The sequence below is a fragment of the Eretmochelys imbricata genome, chromosome 3, assembly GCF_965152235.1.
Source record: "Eretmochelys imbricata isolate rEreImb1 chromosome 3, rEreImb1.hap1, whole genome shotgun sequence".
In the NCBI taxonomy this organism is placed as follows: Eukaryota; Metazoa; Chordata; order Testudines; family Cheloniidae; genus Eretmochelys; species Eretmochelys imbricata.
Window position 1 is genome coordinate 120312008 of NC_135574.1, and position 21346 is coordinate 120333353.

General features: G+C 42.2%; 1 protein-coding gene across 1 annotated transcript; it reads right to left on the reverse strand.

Annotated features, from left to right (window-relative positions):
• Positions 1 to 5398: 5398 nt before the first annotated feature.
• Positions 5399 to 16203, reverse strand: TAGAP (T cell activation RhoGTPase activating protein). The gene is made up of 10 exons (XM_077813284.1): positions 16100 to 16203; positions 15541 to 15625; positions 15385 to 15438; positions 14608 to 14674; positions 13036 to 13205; positions 11707 to 11868; positions 11099 to 11208; positions 10134 to 10329; positions 9261 to 9378; positions 5399 to 7944 (listed from the first exon to the last, which is right to left on the reverse strand). Exons 2-10 carry the CDS (start codon positions 15565 to 15567, stop codon positions 6650 to 6652), a joined length of 2199 nt encoding a protein of 732 aa, XP_077669410.1. The 5' UTR covers positions 15568 to 15625; positions 16100 to 16203; the 3' UTR covers positions 5399 to 6649.
• Positions 16204 to 21346: the final 5143 nt, after the last annotated feature.

Consider the following 21346-nt stretch of genomic DNA (forward strand, 5'->3'; position numbering starts at 1 on the left):
CCGTCAGCATGGATTCACCAAGGGCAAGTCATGCCTGACTAATCTAATTGCCTTCTATGACGAGATAACTGGCTCTGTGGATGAAGGGAAAGCAGTGGACGTGTTGTTCCTTGACTTCAGCAAAGCTTTTGACATGATCTCCCACAGTATTCTTGTCAGCAAATTAAAGAAGTATGGACTGGATGAATGGACTATAAGGTGGATAGAAAGCTGGCTAGATTGTCAGGCTCAACGGGTAGTGATCAATGGCTCGATGTCTATTTGGCAGCCAGTATCAAGTGGAGTGCCCCAGGGGTTGGTCCTGGGGCCGGTTTTGTTCAATACCTTCATTAATGATCTGGAGGATGGTGTGGATTGCACCCTCAGCAAGTTTGCAGATGACACTAAACTGGGAGGAGTGGTAGATACTCTGGAGGGTAGGGATAGGATACAGAGGGACCTAGACAAATTGGAGGATTGGGCCAAAAGAAATCTGATGAGGTTCAACAAGGACAAGTGCAGAGTCCTGCACTTAGGACGGAAGAATCCAATGCACCGTTACAGACTAGGGACCGAATCGTTCGGCAGCAGTTCTGCAGAAAAGGACCTAGGGGTGACAGTGGACGAGAAGCTGGATATGAGTCAGCAGTGTGCCCATGTTGCCAAGAAGGCCAATGGCATTTTGGGATATATAAGTAGGGGCATTGCCAGCAGATCGAGGGACGTGATCGTTTCCCTCTATTCGACATTGGTGAGGCCTCATCTGGAGTACTGTGTCCAGTTTTGGGCCCCACACTACAAGAAGGATGTGGATAAATTGGAGAGAGTCCAGCGAAGGGCAACAAAAATGATTAGGGGACTGGAACACATGAGTTATGAGGAGAGGCTGAGGGAACTGGGATTGTTTAGTCTTCAGAAGAGAAGAATGAGGGGGGATTTGATAGCTGCTTTCAACTACCTGAAAGGGGGTTCCACAGAGGATGGCTCTAGACTGTTCTCAGTGATAGCAGATGACAGAACAAGGAGTAATGGTCTCAAGTTTCAGTGGGGGAGTTTTAGGTTGGATATTAGGAAAAACCTTTTCACTAGGAGGGTGGTGAAACACTGGAATGCGTTACCTAGGGAGGTGGTGGAATCTCCTTCTTTAGATATTTTTAAGGTCAGGCTTGACAAAGCCCTGGCTGGGATGATTTAGTTGGGGATCGGTCCTGCTTTGAGCAGGGGGTTGGACTAGATGACCTCCTGAGGTCCCTTCCAACCCTGATATTCTATGATTCTATCTTTGGTTCCCCGAGGTGGAAAGGAATTATTCTTCTTCGTCCTTGTGTGTTCTGGTAGGCCCTCAGAATGCAGCTCTGTGACTTACAACTAGGCCATTGGAGGCCAGTATGTAAATATCTTCATGTTTAACCTTTCTTATAGGTCCTGCTACTTCACTCAGATGCCTAGTTTCTGTCTAGACTTTTGTATTGGGCTCATTACTGAGGTATGTGAGTGTCTTTGCGGCATAGTACTCAACAGGACAAGAGTTTCCTTCTCTGAGTCAAGAGTCCTGCTCAGGTGCAGTGGAAGGCTGCCTGAAATTGTGATCTGTAGCCCTGTAGGGGGTGGCATGAGCATGTACTGGTGTGCAATCAAACAGTGGAAGCACAGCTGTGATATAGAGGTCAGGTAGCAAAAACCAGAACTGATTGGAGACAGAACAGAAACTCCCTGTCTGTCTAAAAATAACACAGACTGGGGTTTTCCTTTGGGGTTTAAAATCTTTTTTGTTTTATGTTGTACTTCTTTATATTGGCATTGGAGGTATTTGATGCCTTAGCTTAGGAGAGAACTCTGTGCAGTAAGCATGCTGTATGGAACTGTTTTGTGTATGTAAACAGGTGCCCTTCGTAATTTTAGCTTTGGCTTTTTCAAATTTCAGATGTACACATGAGTCTAAGCTGGAACCCTGGGTAAGTATAGTTTTGCACTTTTGGTAAATTTGTGTCTGGATCTAGAGGAAAACTTAGTTTCTCAGACTCCTTTTTAATCAACATTTTATGGAGACCTCAATCTCACTTAAAAAAAAATCTTGAGAAATCATGTGGCTTCATTTTAGTTTGCAGCTGGATGGAATGCATATTAGCCTATGAAGTACTCTGATCCCATCACAGAGGGTATGTCTACACTACAATTAAAAACCCACAGCTTACCCATGCCAGCTGGCCTGGGTTTGTGCTAAGGGGGCTGTTTAATTGCTGTGTAGACATTTGGGCTTGGGCTGCAGCCCAGGCTCTAGCACCCTCTGAGATGGGAGGATCCCAAAGCTCAGGATGGAGCCTGAGCACCAACGTTGACACCACAATTAAACAGCCTCTTAACCCAAGCCCCTGTGAGCCCAAGTCAGCTGGCATGGGCTAGCTGTGGGTTTTTAGCTGCAGTGTAGACCTACCCAGATAGAGTCCTTGTTAAGCCAGCAAGATGTTAATGTCTCTTATACTAGCCTGTTTAAAACTCTAGTGGTGTTTGTCAGTGCAGGATGTAGAGTTCTTTTGTAATGTATATTATATCATGTAAAATAAAAAACTTGCAAGCCCTACTTCTCGGAATTAATTACTGAATAGTGACAAAATCCAAGAGAATCAATCTTCAAAGCAAGGTAAATGTATCAAAGTAAGAAACTTATTTGTCAGTGTTGTCAGGGTCAGAGGGGACCAAGCATGAATAAAACTTAGGTAGTAGTTCTTGGGTAGTAGTAATGCCGTCCGACGTCACTAGTGTGGTGCTCTGCTCTGTCTAGGGTGACCAGCCAGCAAGTGTGAAAAATCGGGACAGAGCGGGGGGTAATAGGAGCCTATATAAGAAAAAGACCCAAAGATCAGTACTGTCCCGATTTTATAGGGACAGTACTGATATCTGCTCACCCTAGCTCTGTCCAATGTTGATAACAGTCGGCTGCGTGTGTGTGTTCCCTCTGTGTGCTGCCCTGGCTCTGTGCAGATAGCTGGCACAGCAGACCCTGAGAGAAACCTCAAAGACCACAGACTCTGATAAACCTGGCTGGGTGCCTTCATACCTTATTGCCAAACGAAACAAAATCTCTAGCTCCCCAGATCAGATTTCTACAGTTCTGCTAGTACATATATGCTCCCTGACAATGGACCGGCTCAATCAGTGGTGGGATTTACCACTGCCCCCTAGGCCAGACAAAGACAACCCCTCAGGGGTGCATTCTTATACACAGATACAAACAAGTTACACCTCACGCCTGACATACTGAGGTACAATCCCTCTACGTAGTAAAGTGCCGCCTATCACCTTGTACATGTTGCTTCAATCAAAACAACCCCATCCATCATATAACCCTTTTGCCCCTGTGTTTAGGATGGGTCAGCATGTTCCTTGCTATCTGTGTAGAATGTGCTAATATCGGAGTGTTCTGGTACTATCTTGGCATATGTTTATACCTGTAATGTCCAGTACCTTTTAGGTATGTGTGTTTTTGCAACATCAGCCCGCTCCTTGCCAGACTCTGAGCAGGGCCTGCCTCTTGCTCACAGCTTAATTTTGCTTTATGTTAACAAAGTCTTGACCATTACTTTAGTTCAGGCCTTAGGCCTCATACCGGGCCTCTGATACAAGGGTTTGTTTCAGGGCCTCATCTTCCTACATAAGGAACTACTGAATGTAAGGGTATTAGAATCTCGCCCTTTTATCATTTACACCTGCTTTGAGGAGTGTTAGACAACACAGTAGTTGAAAGCCGGTGATGTGTCTTCACTAGTGCTCCCACTGTTGCTTCTACTGGGAGAGGTGCACAGGCAGTAACCATGAGGGGAAATGTCAGGAAAAGGAGGCAAATGTAGACAAGCCAAAAATGAAGTTGTGATTTCAAAGGGGGAGGAGGGTGTCCATCAGAATTAAGAGCTTTATCTGGAATCCTCGTGAAGCAAAGTGAAAGACTTTCTAGGGGGACCTCCTGGCACTGTGACAGTGGAAGGAATTAAATGCACTTGTTTGCTGCTAAGTGTTTGTTGTACACATAAAAAATCTGACATATCCATGACAGTAATAATGTATCATCGTTAATCAATTATTGACATACAGCATTACATCTTTCAAACAAACAAACAAACCCCAACCCCGCCCCCCCCAAGGAATTCAGTATCTGTTTGGTTCTTCCATTTCCCTGAAGTAGGTGTGTTCCCCAGACAACAAAGGGGAGCTAGAATGGGAGAGAGCTGCTACTCCATGACCCTGACTGGACAGATAGCAAGCAGTGGTGTACTAGATGACGCTGGCAATCAGTATTCCCTCTAATTTTTTACATCGGTGTGTGGAATGAATTCGGTAATGTGCACCAATATGGAGGTGATGTGTGACATATCACCTTCATATTGGTGCACATAACAAAATTCATGTGGTGGATGTGGGACTGAGGGGTTCTGAGTGCAGGAGGGGGCTCAGGGCAGGGGCAGAGGGTTGGGTGCAAAGGGTGAGGGCTCTGTCTAGGGGTGAAGGTTCTGGGGTGGGGTCAGGGATGAGGGGTTTGGAGTGTGGGAGGGGCTCAGGGCTGTGGCAGAGTTTCGGGGAGTGGGGGGGATGAGGGCTCTGGCTGGGGGTGTGGGCTCTGGGTGGTGCTGGGGATGAAGGGTTTGGGGTGTGGGAGGAGGCTTAGGACTAGGGCAGAGGGTTGGGTGCAGGGGGTGAGCGCTCTAGTTAGGGGTGAAGGCTTTGGGGTGGGATGGGGATGAGGGTTTCGGGGTACAGGAGGGGGCTCAGGGCTGATGCAGAGGGTTGGGGTGCAGGCTCTGGGGTGGGGCCAGGGATGAGGGGTTTGGGGTGCAGGCTTCCCTGGGCTCCAGTGGGGAGAGAGGATTCTCCCAACCTCTCTCTCTCTGCAGCAGTTTGGGGCTGAGGGAGAGGTGTCCCCCCCCCAGCTGCGGCAGCTCTGTCGGGGCTGGGTTGGGCTGAGGGAGGGGCTCCTCTCTCTGGCAGCTCTGGTGGGCCCGGGCTGGGGGAGGAGCTCCTCTTCCCCAGCTGCGGTAAGTCCAGGGCAAGTCCGCGCTGGGTCCGGTCGGGAGGGGCGCCTCTCCTTGCTGTGGCAGGTCCGGGCATCTCTCCCCGCTGCAGCCCTGAGCCCCTGCGTAGGGCTTAATAGGCAGCTGCAAGGCCGCATGGCCGTGCAGCTTAGAGAGAACTTAACTGACAATGCCTTGCCTCAGAGAAGTGAAAAACACTTGATAATTATCTGTTGTGTTCATTCCCGCTGGGGCACCTGGCATTAGCCACTGTCAGTAGACAGGATACTGGGCTGGATGGACCTTTGGTCTGACCCAGTATGGCTGTTCTTATGTTCTTATGTAGATAGTGTGTGAATGTTTGAAAAAGAGAGAGGCCATGAATAAAATATCATAACAATTAGACATGCAGAAAAAAGTGCTTTATTGTAGTGAAATTACACTGGAGGAAAAACCAAAAAGTCTCCTCAGTCCTGGTTCAAGGCATTGAACCATAAACTGGAGATAAGTGCTATTAAAATGTGAGTTACTACATGTGAAAACACATTACACGTCCAGTCATTTTTATTCTTATAAGGTTAAAAGACACTGTCAAGTATTTTTTATAACTAAAATGTTTCTCATTGTAGGTTTTAAAGAGCTGTTGGAAGCTTGAGTGTGAAATGTTTACTTGCAGGATTTTTCTTGTTCATGTACTCTGTAAAATGGGGATAACAATGCTTCCTTTCTCTCACCTCTGTGTGCCCTGTCTATTTAGACTATAAACTCTTCAGGGCAGGGACTGTCTCTTACAATGTATATGTACATGCCTAATAACAGAGGTCCCTGATTTTGATTGGAGATCATGACTGACTACATAATACTGCCGATTAGTTGTTGTAAGTTTGCTCTCCTAACCACCAAGGAGGGAGAGGGATTGTTTAGGAGGGCAACAATGAGTATAACTAGGAGTGATGAGATAAAAATCAAGAGAAAGGAAATTTAGCTTGAATAGTAGGAGGAACTTAATAAGAGTGAGGTTTATTAGAGTGTGAAGTAGTATCCCAAGGTAAGTGGTGGAAACATTGCTTGAGTCATTTAAAACCAGGCAGAGCTCTAGAAAAGTATGTTGTGACGAGCAATCCTGCATTAGGAGCGGGTGGGACTGGACTAGATGATGGAACAGTTCTTTTCCATCTTTAATGTCTCAGATTCTGGGACTGAGGGATTGCTGACCCATTTTTTAAATTAAAAAATAATCAGCAATGCATTGTGTTAGAGGGGAAAAACCATATAGCAAATTACACAAAGCCTTCATACATATATAGGAGAAAAGGCAGGTGGGATAAGTTTTGGCCCTCCCAGCCTTGAAAGTGACCTCTGAAGGATAGAAACACAACACTCTATCACACAGCTCTCACATTTCTACTCTTTTCTTTCAATGTAATATATTATGTGCAGTATATACACTTTTTTACATTATAATGCACCACACACACCCAATGCTGGAAAAACATGATACATTAGGCTGACACCCAGTTTCAGAAAAGCTTTATGCAAAAGAAGTGTTCACGTCAAGCTAGCTTAATTTTGGTCCTTTTAAAGTAAAATGTTGTGGATGATCTTTTGCAAGACATCTATTTGTACCATGTTTACTTTGTACATTGTGTTGAGAATGGACAGTCTATTTAAACATAGGATTCCTTAGCATATTTGATTTGGTCAACCTCAAAGACTGGCTGACTGCACCGTCGAATCAGATACTCTTGTTTGTTCTTTTGATAGGACTCAGACACAGTCCTGAGACGATAAACTCGAGGGGTTACAGGTAAACTTGCACGGGAATTCATTCCAATGTCAATGGTTTCAGTTTGTATCGGAGAATCATTTACCACAAAAAGTCTGTCAGAGGGTAGATCCTTCCGATATGTATCTGTTGTAACCCCTCTATTGCTGAGACATGCATGAGGAGGCAAAGAGTCTTGATTTGACACAGTTGCTCTCATATTCTGAACTGTTAAGGTACTGTATGAGGGGACCTTAGCAGCCAGGCAGTTTTTAGTAGCCTCTTCATACGATGGTGGTTTGCCAGGATTTTTCTGGTCCACTTCCCTAAACACCTCATCAGCTGACCTGAAACGAGACCTTGGTTGATATACCACAGATAATGGTTTGCCATTGTTGGTACAGTGTTCCTGGACTATTCTGCATGAAAACTGATTTTCTTTCTTTGAGTCCTTCTTGAAGCTGTTTCTTTGAAAGCCTATGGCTTTTCCAGGCTCCCAACTTTGGGTTTTTGTTAGCACTTTCTTGCGGGTTGCCAAACAAAATGACATGGAGTGCTTTTTGATCTCTCTGATGGGTGTATCACTTTCATCTGCAGTCTTGGTGGAAAAGGACTGGGGTCTGTTTAAGAAGTTTCTCTTGGGACTGGAAGGAGAAACTAATGGTGAGCTGGTAAAGACAGAGCAGTCAGAACTAGATAAGGAGCTATCCAAAGAACAGTTGGAGGATGTTTTGGGTAATGAGCCACTTGATAATTCTGATGGCAAGTTGGTTTTCACACTTAGGTTTAGTGGTTTTTTAGTCCTATAGTGACCTCCAGGAAAAAATTCCCCTGACAGGTGCTTTTCCAGTTCTTGACCTTGCAACCTCAGCTGTTCCTGCTGGATGGTGAAATTATCCTCACTTTTGGTTAGCTTCTGGCTCCTTATCTTGCCTTCAAGGTAGTCCTTCAAGGACATGTCTGGCTCAGAGAATCTCCTATCCAGTGTGCTTATGGAGTTTTTAAAAACGGTTAGTGAAGAGGCAGATGGGAGGAGGTCCTGTGGTTTTTGGCACTGTGGCTCTCTGGTGCTCAGGCTACTGGTTTTCCCTTTGGCCTTCTGGAGCTGCTTAATTTGAGAAATGCTGGAGTTGTATTCAGCCTCGGGATCAGTGCTGTCGTAGGCAGAGTCATTTTGCTGAGTGGGAGATAACAGTTCTGTGGGAGAGGAAGAAATTGTCAGTACATTACATGCTAAGCAAAAACTACTTGAAAACAACAATTATTGATGTGCTGATCTCCATTTATTCATAGTTCTGGTGCCAGATCCTCAGCTGATGTAAACTGACGTCAGTGGAACTCAGCAACTTATACCAGTTGAGAATCTGACCTATGTAGTTTAGTCTAACACCTCAAGAGTTCTTATCTGACAAATTCACTACATTCAGGTATATACCCAACTAACTGTAGCATAATATTTTTAGGAGGGCTAAAGGGGGAGAAAGAAAGGTAAACAATTTTACGAATGGGGATAGAAGAAAACAAGTAGAAAAGAAAAAACAGCTATGAGCAACCACTATATTCTATAGCTTCCCAATCTGGCACATTGGTTTCAATTTTCATAATTCTTTTTAGGAACAATCTTCTTAATCCATTTATATCAAAAAGGATAGTGGGTCACCTTAAAATCAGTGAGGTTGAACTGCAGTTTTAACTTAGCTTAGGGTAGGGGCTGGCGCAAGGCAGGTGCTCTGACTGACTTTGTAAAGGGACAGCATATACTGTCCCAACACGGGGCTAGCAAGAGGTTGGGACAAGGTTATGGAACCATCCCCTCCTTGAAGGTTTCTAGAGCTGCCAATAATGAGACCTAAGGTCCTTACACTCAGGGAGCACACAGATCTGGGGTTGTGCTTGGCACCTGTCAAAGGATTCATAGTGGGAAAGGGTCCTTATTCCCTCTTACATACCTGCCCAGGGGCAGGAACAATCTGGCCCATAATGAACAACATTCAGCCCTTGGATGTGACTTCATTGGCAGCTACACATATACAGACGGTGACATTTGGACCTCAGGAAGTTCCACTAAGAGGACATTTAATGATCATTGTGGACTCAACACAGTGAGGTGCCTAGTGCCCTCAATTCCTACTGACTTCAATGGGAGCTGAGGGCACTCAGCAGCTTGCAGCATAGAGTCCTATGAGAGGCTATGAATACGATGATTTTATAAACTGTATGAACAGCTGATGTTTGGCATTGGGAATGAATCTAGCCTTGTGGGATATTGTCATTTTAAGTGACTTCTTTAGCATGTAGAACACGCTCCAATAAAATAACATTCGCAGTTTGTGTCTGGCACTCAGAAAACCTCTGTACTTTCAGTAAAATTTTAATACATTTTAACATAAACGTGCTTCAATAACTTGATAGACCAGATACCATGCATAAATATATACACGGATGTTATTTATCCAGATCTGGAGTGGATCCAATACACCCAATATGTAAAGTACATCCACACATCATAGTACCTGTGGAGCTGTCTGTGTGTTCCAGTGAATCATCAGCTGAGGGACTGAAGAGCAAAGATATATCCTCCCCAAATATTTCAAAGTAGTTATCAATGAGGAATTCCACCAATGTCTTAACCTGTGAAAATAAAATAATTATTTTTGTGTGTGTTAAACTAAGCATTTGAACTGGCAGTTTCAGAACTGGCACTGTTTTTTTTTTTTTTTTTTGCAGTTTAAGATCTATTGTTAACTAATTTATTTTAACTGAAGGGATACGAATAACATGTATAGTATATAATAATCTTTCATAATACTGTACAGTACTTTTGCATATAATACTACAGCAGCTGGGTAGCTGCTAAACATTAGATTAAGCCACTCCTTTATAAAGAGCTCCACATATCAGACAGCAAGTTATCTTTGAACAGAACCATGCTGAACGATGAAGGGCTTGCAGGAATGGATGGATCCTGTGAAAATGTTAGCCTCATGTTACATAATGGGCCACTTTGGAACAGGGGTCCTGTGGATCTGCTCAGATTTATCCAAGAAGACTTAACTCTCACTTGAAGATTACAACTCAGATAGTGTATGTGTGTGTATATATCTATATACACACACACACACACACTGTATATTTTATTGATATATATGTGTTCAGTACATTTGTATTCAGGAGCTGGAAATATGAGTAGTGTGTACTCTAGGCTAACTTATTGTTTGTACAATGTAGATGATGAGGCAAGGAGACTTGATGACCTGTTTCTGAATGGACCAGTGAGGCGTTGACCCAGAGATGGCTGGTAGTGGTGCCTCACTTAGCTTCTGAAGATAAATAGTAATGGTAAGAGTCTGTTTAGGGGAGCAGCAGAGGGAGGAAGCCAAACTAACCTTGTCATTCAGCTGTTTCTGGACTTCAAGTGGTAGGGTTTCATCATGCTTTGGAGTCAGCAGGTTTGGCCCAATGCAGATAGCAAGATTGCTGGAATCCATCCGGTTGACCTCAGAGGTTTTGCTGAGATGGTGAAGCACAAAGACCAAATGCTTGAGCAAGAGGAGATTTGGTCTTGGTAATTTGTCTGCAACCCTAAGAAACATGAAAAAATGCAAAATTAAGTAGGTGACAATGACCTCGTCTTTATGGGAACAAGTTTCAGTTTAGCTCACGTACGCAACACTTCCTCCAAAAAGAGGAAAACAATTATTTTAACTGTTTTACTAAACTACCATTCAAAAATCCCCAGCAGCAGCTGATTGTGTGGCTAACCATAACGTCTTGACTGGCAAGCAAGCGTTAGAATACTGCATGTTTTAAAATAAATTAACAAACAATGTTAATAAATGATATGTAATCTGGAAATATCACTGGAGAGATTCAATAATATGATCCTTAACTCTTCTAAAGTCATGTTATGTAGCTTTACAGTTATTTCATATAAGTCAGCTGTTAATTATAATTTATATTTTTCTGTTTTTTTCCCCCCACAAGAATGAAAAATTATCTTTTGTTTTCCCAGGACCAGGGTTCAAACCAATGGAAGCTTTTCCATTGACTTTAATGGGGTTTGGATGAGGCCCCAGATGACTGTCCACTGTTGATGTACGACATTAATCACCAAAACATTGCAAGCCTGTTTGTTCATTATTCCGGAGGCCTTATGTTTTTTAAATCAATCTCATATACATTTAGGATAGTATTGTTACTAGAGAAATGCTGTTCTGCACCATTTTCACTCCAAAATTAACCACTGGAGGAGTTGCACCAACTTTCTACAAATGACATGAGTGGAAATGTTTCCAGGAAGGTCACTGGATCTGGATTGCTCCATTTCAATGGGACTGATTGCAAAACTTACTCTTTCAATCCTCCAATTCTGTCAGGATTGCTCTGCTTCTCCATTGCTGTCATCCACTCGTCATAAAGTTCAGATGACAGTAGCTTATGTGGGATATTTCGGAGGAAATCCTGCAGTGAAGAGACCTTTTGTTTAGCATTTGGATAATACCATTTACGATGGAATGAACATAAAGACATTTCTTGCCTTTTGATTATTACTAAGACTTTGACTCAGCACAGTGCTCATCAATTTTAGCTATATGGTATATGAGGTACATACACACACACACACACACACACAACCATTCATGTATGTTGTATGAATATATACAAAACAGCATGAAGTGCTTTACAAAGAAAGATAAAATATAGTTATCCCCACTTTACAGAAGGGAAAACTGAGGCCATGAAGTGACTTGTCCAAGGTCACATAGGAACTGGAAGTCAGTGGCAGAAAAATAAAATAAGAAATTAAAAGGGTTATCAATTTTTTCCTGAAGCTTAAAAAGTTTAGTCTAGTTTCACTTTGGTTTTAATTTTTTTTCCAGGTTAGGATCTGTTCTAGTTACTAGTTTGCCCATTCCTGTTAGAAATCTACACTCACAGCTAGGGGTCAGGTACATTTACCTTAAAGACCACTGCTAACAGATGCACGGGTTTGCCTTCCAAGTCAACCTTTCCTCCTGAGTTCAGTTCTTCCTTCAACTCCTTGCGTGCTTTTTCATTGGCAGCTTTTCTGAATATTCCTTCAGTGAAAGGTCCTTTAAAATACAGTGTAGTAAGGATATCCTATAGGAAACACACATACAGAAATGGAAGAATGGTAAGGGAGGCCATATAGAGCATAACTGTGTTATTAAAGATATGAGCATATTTAACTGGGAGCTGCACTGTTCTTAAAGTGGGATACCATCTAGTGTTGGTTTACAATAAGTTACACTTTAAGGTTCTTGACTTTTCTCTTACTTTAACTTTACATCAGCTTCAGTGGAATTACTCCTGATTGCCAGAAGGAGATGAATTGGGCAGTCATGTTTTTATCCCCGCCCCCATACTGAATGCCTAGTGAAGCTCATTTTGGAAAAAAAATATCCATTGCTTGAATGTGGGCAAAGTCCAGTTCTAAGCTTACTGTACACTTATTGACAAGTGGCCTCAATACGTGTTTCCTTTGCTTTAGTGAGGTGGCATTTGTGTCAGTCAGAAGGTATTTGCTCAAAAGCTGAGTGCTTTTTTTCAGGGAAAGATGTAATTCATAATGTCCTTATGCTTCTGAAATATTTGAAAGGAGAAGTGACTTTCTCAAGATCACACATGCCAATGACATGATTAAGAAGGTAACTCACTTTTGCTGACTCCCAGATCAGTGCCCTCACCAGTGGACCACACTTCTAACACAAGCTACAGGGGCTGAACCCAACCCCACACATCTGAATACCCTCAAACTTTGGATTTGCATCTGAACTCTGCGACTAACCCTTTCTCTATAGTTAGCCAACCCAAGCCTCTTCATCACCCTGAACTTCACAGCTGTTCAGCTGCTGCTTTTCTACTGACTTTTGATGGTCTAATCCATGCATTTTTTTAATAGTCCCTTAATCTGCAATCCTCACGTGTGTAATTCTCATTGAAGAAAATGGGAGTTGAGGGATTGGGTTTTTCTAGAACAGAGGAAATCCCCACCTTGCTTAGTAGCACTATTATTTGCGCATGAATATTAATACCAAGCTCTTATACAGAGATTTTTATTGGTAGGTCTCAAAACACTTTACAAATGAGGTATCATTAGTCTCATTTAAAAGATGGGGAAACTGAGGCAGAGAGCTGATGTGACATGCCTAAGGTCATCAGCAGACCCAGAAGCAGAACTGAGGTCTAGTGCCCTACCCACTAGGACATACTGCCACTCATTAGAGATAAGAAATACCAAATGACTACTACTAGCTGTTTGCTTACCTGAATGGGTTTGGGGAGTGTGTCATCTTCACCACAGACAATTGACAGAGGCTGATCAAACAGAGAAGTCTTCAGATCAGATTCTAAATGTCCCGAGGACTCTGATACGTTAGAGTTCCATCGCAGCGCGAAGGGCCATGATATCACCTTCTTTCTTTTCTTATTACCATCTATTACAAGCAAGAGCAAAACAAAAATGAAAGGAAAGTCAGTGTGAGAAAGCTACTGTGGATATGATCTGGTATGCTCTGTGACAGAGGAAATAATATGCACTATAAACATTAAAACAAGGATGTCAAGCTAAACAGAGCAAAGCTAAACTGAAAGATAGCTAAGATGTTACTAAGGAAACAAGTCCTTAAACTGTAACACTCTGACCAGCTCTATAAAGATAGCAACTTTCTTGTTTCTATGTTGTACTCGCTGTTTCCTCTTAGCATTAGACCTACAGCAGGAATGTATGCAGCCCAAGAACTGCTTTTGTGGTTGATTCAACAGTTTGCAGTTTGCAGTGTTATGAATATTCTTTCACTACATTATTTGACCCTGCTCAATGTCCCTGTTAGTGGGTTCATGGAAGTGGGGGTTCTTTCTTTCTTTCTTTCTTTCTTTCTTTCTTTCTTTCTTTCTTTCTTTCTTTCTTTCTTTCTAGCACCTTGCAAAGGATTGATTACAAGCACATCCTTTCATATCTTGCACCTTGTGGATAAATCTCCCCACTGTATTTTCCACTGAATGCATCTGATGAAGTGAGCTGTAGCTCACGAAAGCTTATGCTCAAATAAATTTGTTAGTCTCTAAGGTGCCACAAAGTACTCCTTCTCTTTTTGCGGATACAGACTAACATGGCTGCTACTCTGAAACTTGTGGATACCAGTGCTCCATACCTCTCATAGATCACGCACTGGCTCTTTTTGCTTTAGTAGATATGGACTTTTTTCAGTTTAGGGGTGGGTGGCTCTGGCCATCTGCATATGTGTGTTGTTGCTGGCCCATTGGATGCAACCTCTAAGACTTTAAAGTTTTGTTCCAGCCGGCCACAAGGGGGTGCCCTAGAACACAGCACACATGCCTGGAGGATATGAACAGCTCTCCTAGCCCTCTGCTGTTTGAGGTTCCTAGATCTCCCATGGTTGGATTTGAACCTGGATCTTAAACATAGTGGCATGTTGGGAACTTGAAGATTACAGTGTGCTGAAGCTTATATTTTCCCCATAAAGCATAACTGGGAGTGTTTTCTAAACAAGTTGCCTTCTGTGCAGAAATTGAATATCCCAACACCAAAATGAAATGGAAAATTTGCTATGTGTGCTAGAGGTTAGCAGGACTTGCACTTGTGGCTCATTAAAGTCCTGCTAATTAAGGGTTAAAAATAATAACAATGTCACATAATGTGATATTAACACACATAATATCAATTAACAACAAACCCTGTTTTCCTGCTTCCAGTACTATGTGTGTGTGTGTGTATATATATATATATGTATATATATATATATAACAGCTTTAGTTTTGCAGAAATACCAGCTTTCAACACTCATGTAAGAAGAAAAGTTTTTTTTCAAAACTTACCAATCAGATGGCAAAGCCCATCTTCACTGTCACACGACACCAACAAGTGGCATTTCTTGATATCACCCTAAAATAAATGTTAGTCAGTCATGAAGCAGACAAAGATAAAAAAAACCAACAGCCAACCACATCTGTATCTCAAAAGCCTGTGATATGTTTCATATACAAAATGGAAAAATATAGCATCACAGGATTAATTATTAAGTCTAGCAATTAAACGTAGGCTCTGTATTATATAGAACTATCCAGTCCTAATGTTTAAGTTGCTATTAGGAACATAGGAATTGCCAGACTGGGTCATACCCAAGGTCCATTATCCTATCCCTGACAGTGGCTAGCACCAGATGTTTCAGAGGAGGGTGTAAGATCCCTGCAGTAGGCAGATGTGGGACAATCTGCCTTCCACATAGGTCTTATTCTGATCTCTAATAGTTAGAAATCTGCTTAAATCCTGAAACATTCCAAAATATTTTCATTAACTATTTTGACTGGATATTCTTGATATCCTTAAAAATATCCAATCTCTTTTTGAATCTTGCTTAAACTAACTTTAAACATCGTCACTGCTGCATATTTGCTCTTTAGATGTAATATGTAAACAAGGCAGAAATTAAATACACAACAAGGTCTGGATCCTCAGCTTGTGTAAATCAGCAAACTCCACTGACTTCAGCAGAATGATGCCGATTTACATGAGGTGAGGATCTGACCCCAAGTTTGCCAGGGTATTACACATGAACATACAATAAGAACTGGATGGAGTTAGAGATTATTTACCTCTGACTGGCACTCAATCAAAGTCTCCATATTGCTGGCATTTAGAGATTTTGGCTAAGAAAGAAAACAAATACAAAATGTGAGAAACTATTCCACATTATTTGTAAAAATTAATTTTTTTTAAAGTAGATCCATTGACTCATTAAAAACACTTACAGCATTGCAGCTGCTTAACACCTTCATTAGGAATTTAGTTGATGGAACTTTAGTGATTCTGGTTCCCTTGGTTTCTTTTGTTTGCCTGTGCAGAATGAATGGACAAAGAAATAACGGTTACCCACCATAACATTTAACCATTCTTTTGTGGCTCTACTGCAAGCCAAAATATCATTTAAAATATATCTTGAAATAAGAAGTCAATCTCTCTATCCTTAGCAAACTATAAAATATTATTATGGGAGCTGAAATTATAGCTGTAATGCATTTAGTACAACTACCATAGATATGCCTTCCTTTAAAAAAGAGCTTTTCACTTTCACTACATGTAAGGAGTAGATAATAAATGCTGAAAGCTAGACCATAAAACTCAAATCTTACATCAGTGCTAATTTTCAAATACGACACTAAACTCGCTCAATCTGCTATGCACAACAGCCACAATGGCAATGGGTGACCTCCTTCCCCAGGACATAATTTCTGCAGTCTAAATTTGTAGTATTACACTAACTTTACTATTTACTGGGTACATGCATTTCATAGGCAGAACAGGGCTTACCAGAGGATGGTATCCAGCCAGAGTTCTTTTACCTCGAGCGAACTATAGAGCAAAGGAGAAACAGCATGACTGTCTTTTCTGCCACTAATCTGCTGCAGAGACAGAAGGAGACTAAACAGTTCTACCCCCACGTGTGCTGCATTATAAACGGAGAATAGGGGAAGGTGGAAATTCACAAACTGAGACAGGAAGAAGCATCATGGGGCAGGACAAGATTCTCTGACCGACGCTTCAAAGTTCTAGCTTCCTCTTTCCTTTTAGGGCAGCGGCAGTGTTTTTATTTTTTTAAAACCTTGTAGCTGTTATGCATGGAAAAGACGAGTCATCTGGCAGGTAAAGGTTCCGTGTAATGCCACTGTCACCAGGTAGGATGTGTGAAAAGGATGATGCAGTGTAGGCAGGTTAAACTTAATTTTTAAAGGGCAATTTGCACTGTTTAACACCCCCATGCTAGTCAAATACCATCGCTTTTGCAATGAAAAAGACGTCATCCGGTTAAATGTGACCCTACATTTAGGTTTGTCAAGCTTTTCATGACACCTTACACTAATAGACATATTTCTATGCATTATTTTTTAAAAACTACAATGGACACTGCTTTTAAACAAGTGCAACAACAACCTTTGCAGCATTGGGCTAGTTCCTGAAAAATCTAAAAAAATGAAATTGACTAAAGAGTGACAATGAGTTTTCCATTGTCCCAGTTGACTGCAGTTCAAAAGATAAATATACTGCATATAAAGTGAAAGGTGAATCTGAATTTTACAGGCTTTTCCATTTTAATAATCTAAGGTGTTGTTAGTAGCAGTGGTAAGTAAATCTATTTATTAAAAGTAAAACCAGTTTGTCTAGATAATGAAAAGGGATTTGAATAAAACTGATGAAAAGTCAAGAAACTTGCAGTAAGAGCTCCCTGTGCCCTTCCTTAACAACAGCTTCTTGTAAGAAATAAATCTGAGTCTGACACTGACTTCTTCTGTGGCCTGGGAGAAGCCACTTCTCTGCCTCTGATTATCTGCAAAATGGGGATAGAGTAATAGAATCATAGGACTGGAAGGGACCTTGAGAGGTCTTCTAGTCCAGTTCTCTGCACTCATGGCAGGACTAAGTATTCTCTAGACCATCCCTGACAGGTGGTAACAATGCTCAGCTATATTGCGAGGGACGTTGTGAAGATTCAGTAGGGTTTGTAAAATAAAGATGAAAGCTGCTACATAAGTGTGAAATATTATTAAGAAAATAAAGGTTTAAATTTATTCCAGACAGGCAGAGAGAGGGGCGATTTTTCTCTCTTACTTGTCAATGGCTCATATATCCATTTCAGTGGTTTGTTTTTTACAGGTATTAGTATAGTGTACTGAACACATGATCTGCACTTTCCTTTTCTTTAACTAGTAACTGGGCCAGGATACCTATAGATCAGGGGTTCTCAAACTGGAGGTTATTACATGGGGATCGCGAGCTGTAAGCCTCCACCTCCAGACCCCGCTTCAACACCAGCATTTATAATAGTGTTAAATATATAAAAAAATGTTTTTAATTTATAGAGGGTCGCACTCAGAGGCTTGCTGTGTGAAATGGGTCACCAATGCAAAAGTTTGAGAACCACTGCTGTAGATTGTAATCCGATTAATAGGTATTTTAGACTTTGCTTTACTTCGAATGCAAATTTCATACTACTACTTGGGTGCAGCGCCTCTTAATTTCACCGGTTTATCACAACAGTCCTGCATGAGTGGACCCTTTTCATGCATGGAATTGTGCTGAAGTCAATGGGGCTCCATGTCAGGGTAGGAATCTGCTCACAGAGAATAGGTTGCAAGATCAGGGCCCATCTTTTTCCAGGAGCTGACCCCAAGGGGTCCTGATATTGACTGGGGCCTTTGGGTGCTACCTTAATAGAAACAATAATAGCAATGAAGCCTTGCAAAACCATTGCAAGGGAGGTAACTGCTATTCATGTTATAAGCAACAAAATCACAGAGAGATTAAGATACTAGCTCAAAGTCACGTAGGGTACGTCTACATTGCAAAAAGAAAAGACCTGTGGCAGTGAGTCTCACAGCCCAGGCCAACTGACTGAGGCTCACGCTATAGGGCTAAAAATAGTAGTTTAGGCATCTGAGTTCAGGCTGAGACTCATAGACTTTAAGGCCAGAAGAGACCATCATGATCATCTCATCTGAACTCCTGCACCTTGCAGGCCACAGAACCTCACCCACCCACTCCTGTACTAGACCCCGAACCTCTGGCTGAGTTACTGAAGTCCTCAGACCATGGTTTAAAGACTTCAAGTTACAGAAAATTCACCATTTACAGTAGATTACACCTGCAGGTGACCCATGCTACAGAGAAAGGCGAAAAACCCACAGGGTCTCTGCCAATGTGACCTGGGGGAAAAATGCCTTCCTGACTCCAAATATGGCGATCAGTTAGACCCTGAACATGGGGCAAGACCCACCAGCCAGACACCCGGGAAAGAATTCTCTGTAGTAACTTAGAGTTACTTTGTAGTAACTCTAGTGTCCCATCACCAGCTATTGAAGATATTTGCTGCTAGCAGTCACAGATCAGCTACATGCCATTGTAGGCAGCTCCATCATACCATCCCCTCCATAAACTTATCAAGCTCAGTCTTGAAGCCAGTTAGGTTGTTTTACCCCACTGCTCCTCTGCTGTTCCAGATCTTCATTCCTTTGATGGTTAAAAACCTTCATCTAATTTCAAGCCTAAACTTGTTGATGGCCAGTTTATATCCATTTGTTCTTGTGTTCACACTGAACTTATCTCATCTCCTTCCCTGCTATTTATCCCTCTGATGTATTTATAGAGCGCAATCATATCTTGCCTCAGCCTTCTTCTGGAGAACCTCCCTCTCGCTGGGTTTCAGAGCCCAGGATCCAGCGCAAACCTGAATGTCTGTACTGGTATTTTTAGTCATGTAGCGTGAACTCCATGAGCCTGAGGTGGTAGACCTGGGCTCTGAGACTTACTGCTGGGGTCTTTTTTTGCAGTGTAGACATACCCTTAGTGACTCATTGGCAGAGCTGAATTAGAACCCAGGACTTCTGGCTTCCAGTTCCTTGTTCTAAAACACTAAGGGTATGTCTACACAGCAAAAGCTGTACACAGGTTAGCCTACCCAAGCTAGCTTGAATCCAGCTAGTGCAGGTAACGTAGCAGTGGAGACAGACCAGTGCAGGCTTCAATACAATACAACCCTGGCACCGACTCTGGGTGTATGCTCAGCTCCCTAGCCTGCTTTGAAGCCCATGCTGTGCCATCTTCACTGCTATTATTACCCATGCTAGCTGGATTCAAGCTAGTTCAGACAGGCTTACCTGTGCACAGTTTTTGCTGTGTAGACATCTTGCAAGCTGAAAAAGGGGACTAAAATGGCTCACAGATTGGGAATAGGCCTCAGGAATCTTTCATCTTTACTTAGGCAAAGTCACATCTGGAAGTGCCCAAAAATTATTTGAAATGAATTGTTGGTCTCAGTTCAGTTCCTAGTGGGCAGAGGTCTACAATACTAATCCCACCATTTTAGCCCATATTGAAAAATCCTATAGAATCTATTAGCGATTAAACTAATAGGGAACAAAAGCAATTATTCTAAAACCCCTAAATATTGATTAGTGATTTTTTTCTGTTTTTTTTTAATCCTATGGGATTTTATAGCAGATAAATGATTCCCTATTAAATTCTAGGTATGCCATACAATTTCTATGGAAACATTGTTGTTCTGTATTCGGTGCTTTTCCTAAGAATGACAGGCAGTAGCAGGACCCTTGCTGGCAGTCTAATCCAGAAAATCCAAGGACTGATGTTTTGAGACAGGGAGCATGCTCTTTTTAATCCATCTGTTAAGCACATTGGCACACTATTGGGTGCAGTATAAATATATTAATATAAATTAACAATGATTGAACAGGCATGATCACTCAAAGTGGTCCCTCCAGGACAAGTTTCAGACACATAGGCCAGTGTGGGGACGTTTGACCTGCTCCATGGATAAATAAGGATGCTGGAACTGTTCCTTGAATCCAGTGGTGGTTCAGTGTGCAGTGCTTTGCAGGACCAGGCAATTAATTTACACACTAGTGTAGGCAGACATATGCCATGGTGTAAGCCTTCTAATTTCCTAGAGGCAGTATTTCTCATGGGGACTGGTAGGTTGTTAGTACTTTCTCCGATCTTTAGTTAAGATACACTGCTATATCTCTCTATCTAACCACACTCCCTGTGTTAGCAAGCATCCTGTGTGTATGGCAGATCTGCTTTCGAAAATTATGGGCATGGTTTGAGCAGTGGGTGTGTATAAAAATTAACCAATGTGGGTTCAGATTTCAAATCCCTAACTATATCCCTCAATTGCCATCTGGTGTGTTTCACAAGCATTGAATTCATGCAGCAATAATATAAAAGCAATGTGTTTCACTGTAAGCAAACTCATTCCTTCTGAAGAGCATGCATCCCGAATAGGCATGCCTCTGTGTAGCTGTTATATTGTCACATACAATTCACAGGATCACATTCACGGAAAGACAGCATTAAATTGTGAAATCTCAGCTTCTGTTCAGCCCCACAGACTTCCCTCCTTCTCTTGAGACCAGAATAGTTGCTACTAGGGATGTATCTCAGGCAGCACCAGGTGGATGAAGGAAAGAGAGCCAGAAGGGTACGATCTTCCCTTGCAAGCAGCGGCTTTGGTAGTTTCACGGCTGGCTCAACGCGCGTGTGAAGAGTCACACAGTACCAACAAACAAAGCTGCTCTCACATACTAGAGGTAACAGATGCAGGCTAAAAAAATGCACTATTCATTTAGAACGTTCCCAGGCTATCATAGAAAAAGCACTTAAAGAACTAGCCCAAAAAAAGAACTATTTTTTGGTAAGTGAACAACTCCCTTCCCACCACAGATACAGATCTAAATCTTGAAGGTCTTCGGCATGGTGTATGCACAGTATTTGTGCCAGGATAACTATGTCGGTTAGGGGTGTGTGTTTTTGTTGTTTGTTTTTTACTGATATAGTTATACTGTTATAACCCCTAGTGTCAGATGTCCCAACGGTCCTGGGTTTCATGGAACTGTCCTGCTTTGACCAATAAAACCTGGTCCTGTTGAAACGTTCCTGTCCTACAAGGCTGGCTAGGCTTGGATCCCTGCTCCCAGCACTGTGACTGGCCTGTGGTGCACAGGGTCACATCACCACTCAGGTTTGGCCCAGCCCCCCCGATGGGGG

What these genes read in the sequence shown, in the direction of transcription:
- TAGAP (XM_077813284.1), bottom strand. Translation starts at nt 15,567, where the DNA reads ATGAAGGTGTTAAGCAGCTGCAATGCT. An exon ending in TGATTGAGTGCCAGTCAGAG is followed by an intron (nt 14,675 to 15,384) that starts GTAAATAATCTC and finishes CATTTATTTTAG; the next exon opens with GGTGATATCAAGAAATGCCA. An exon ending in AGAATTGGAGGATTGAAAGA is followed by an intron (nt 10,330 to 11,098) that starts GTAAGTTTTGCA and finishes CATGTTTCTTAG; the next exon opens with GGTTGCAGACAAATTACCAA.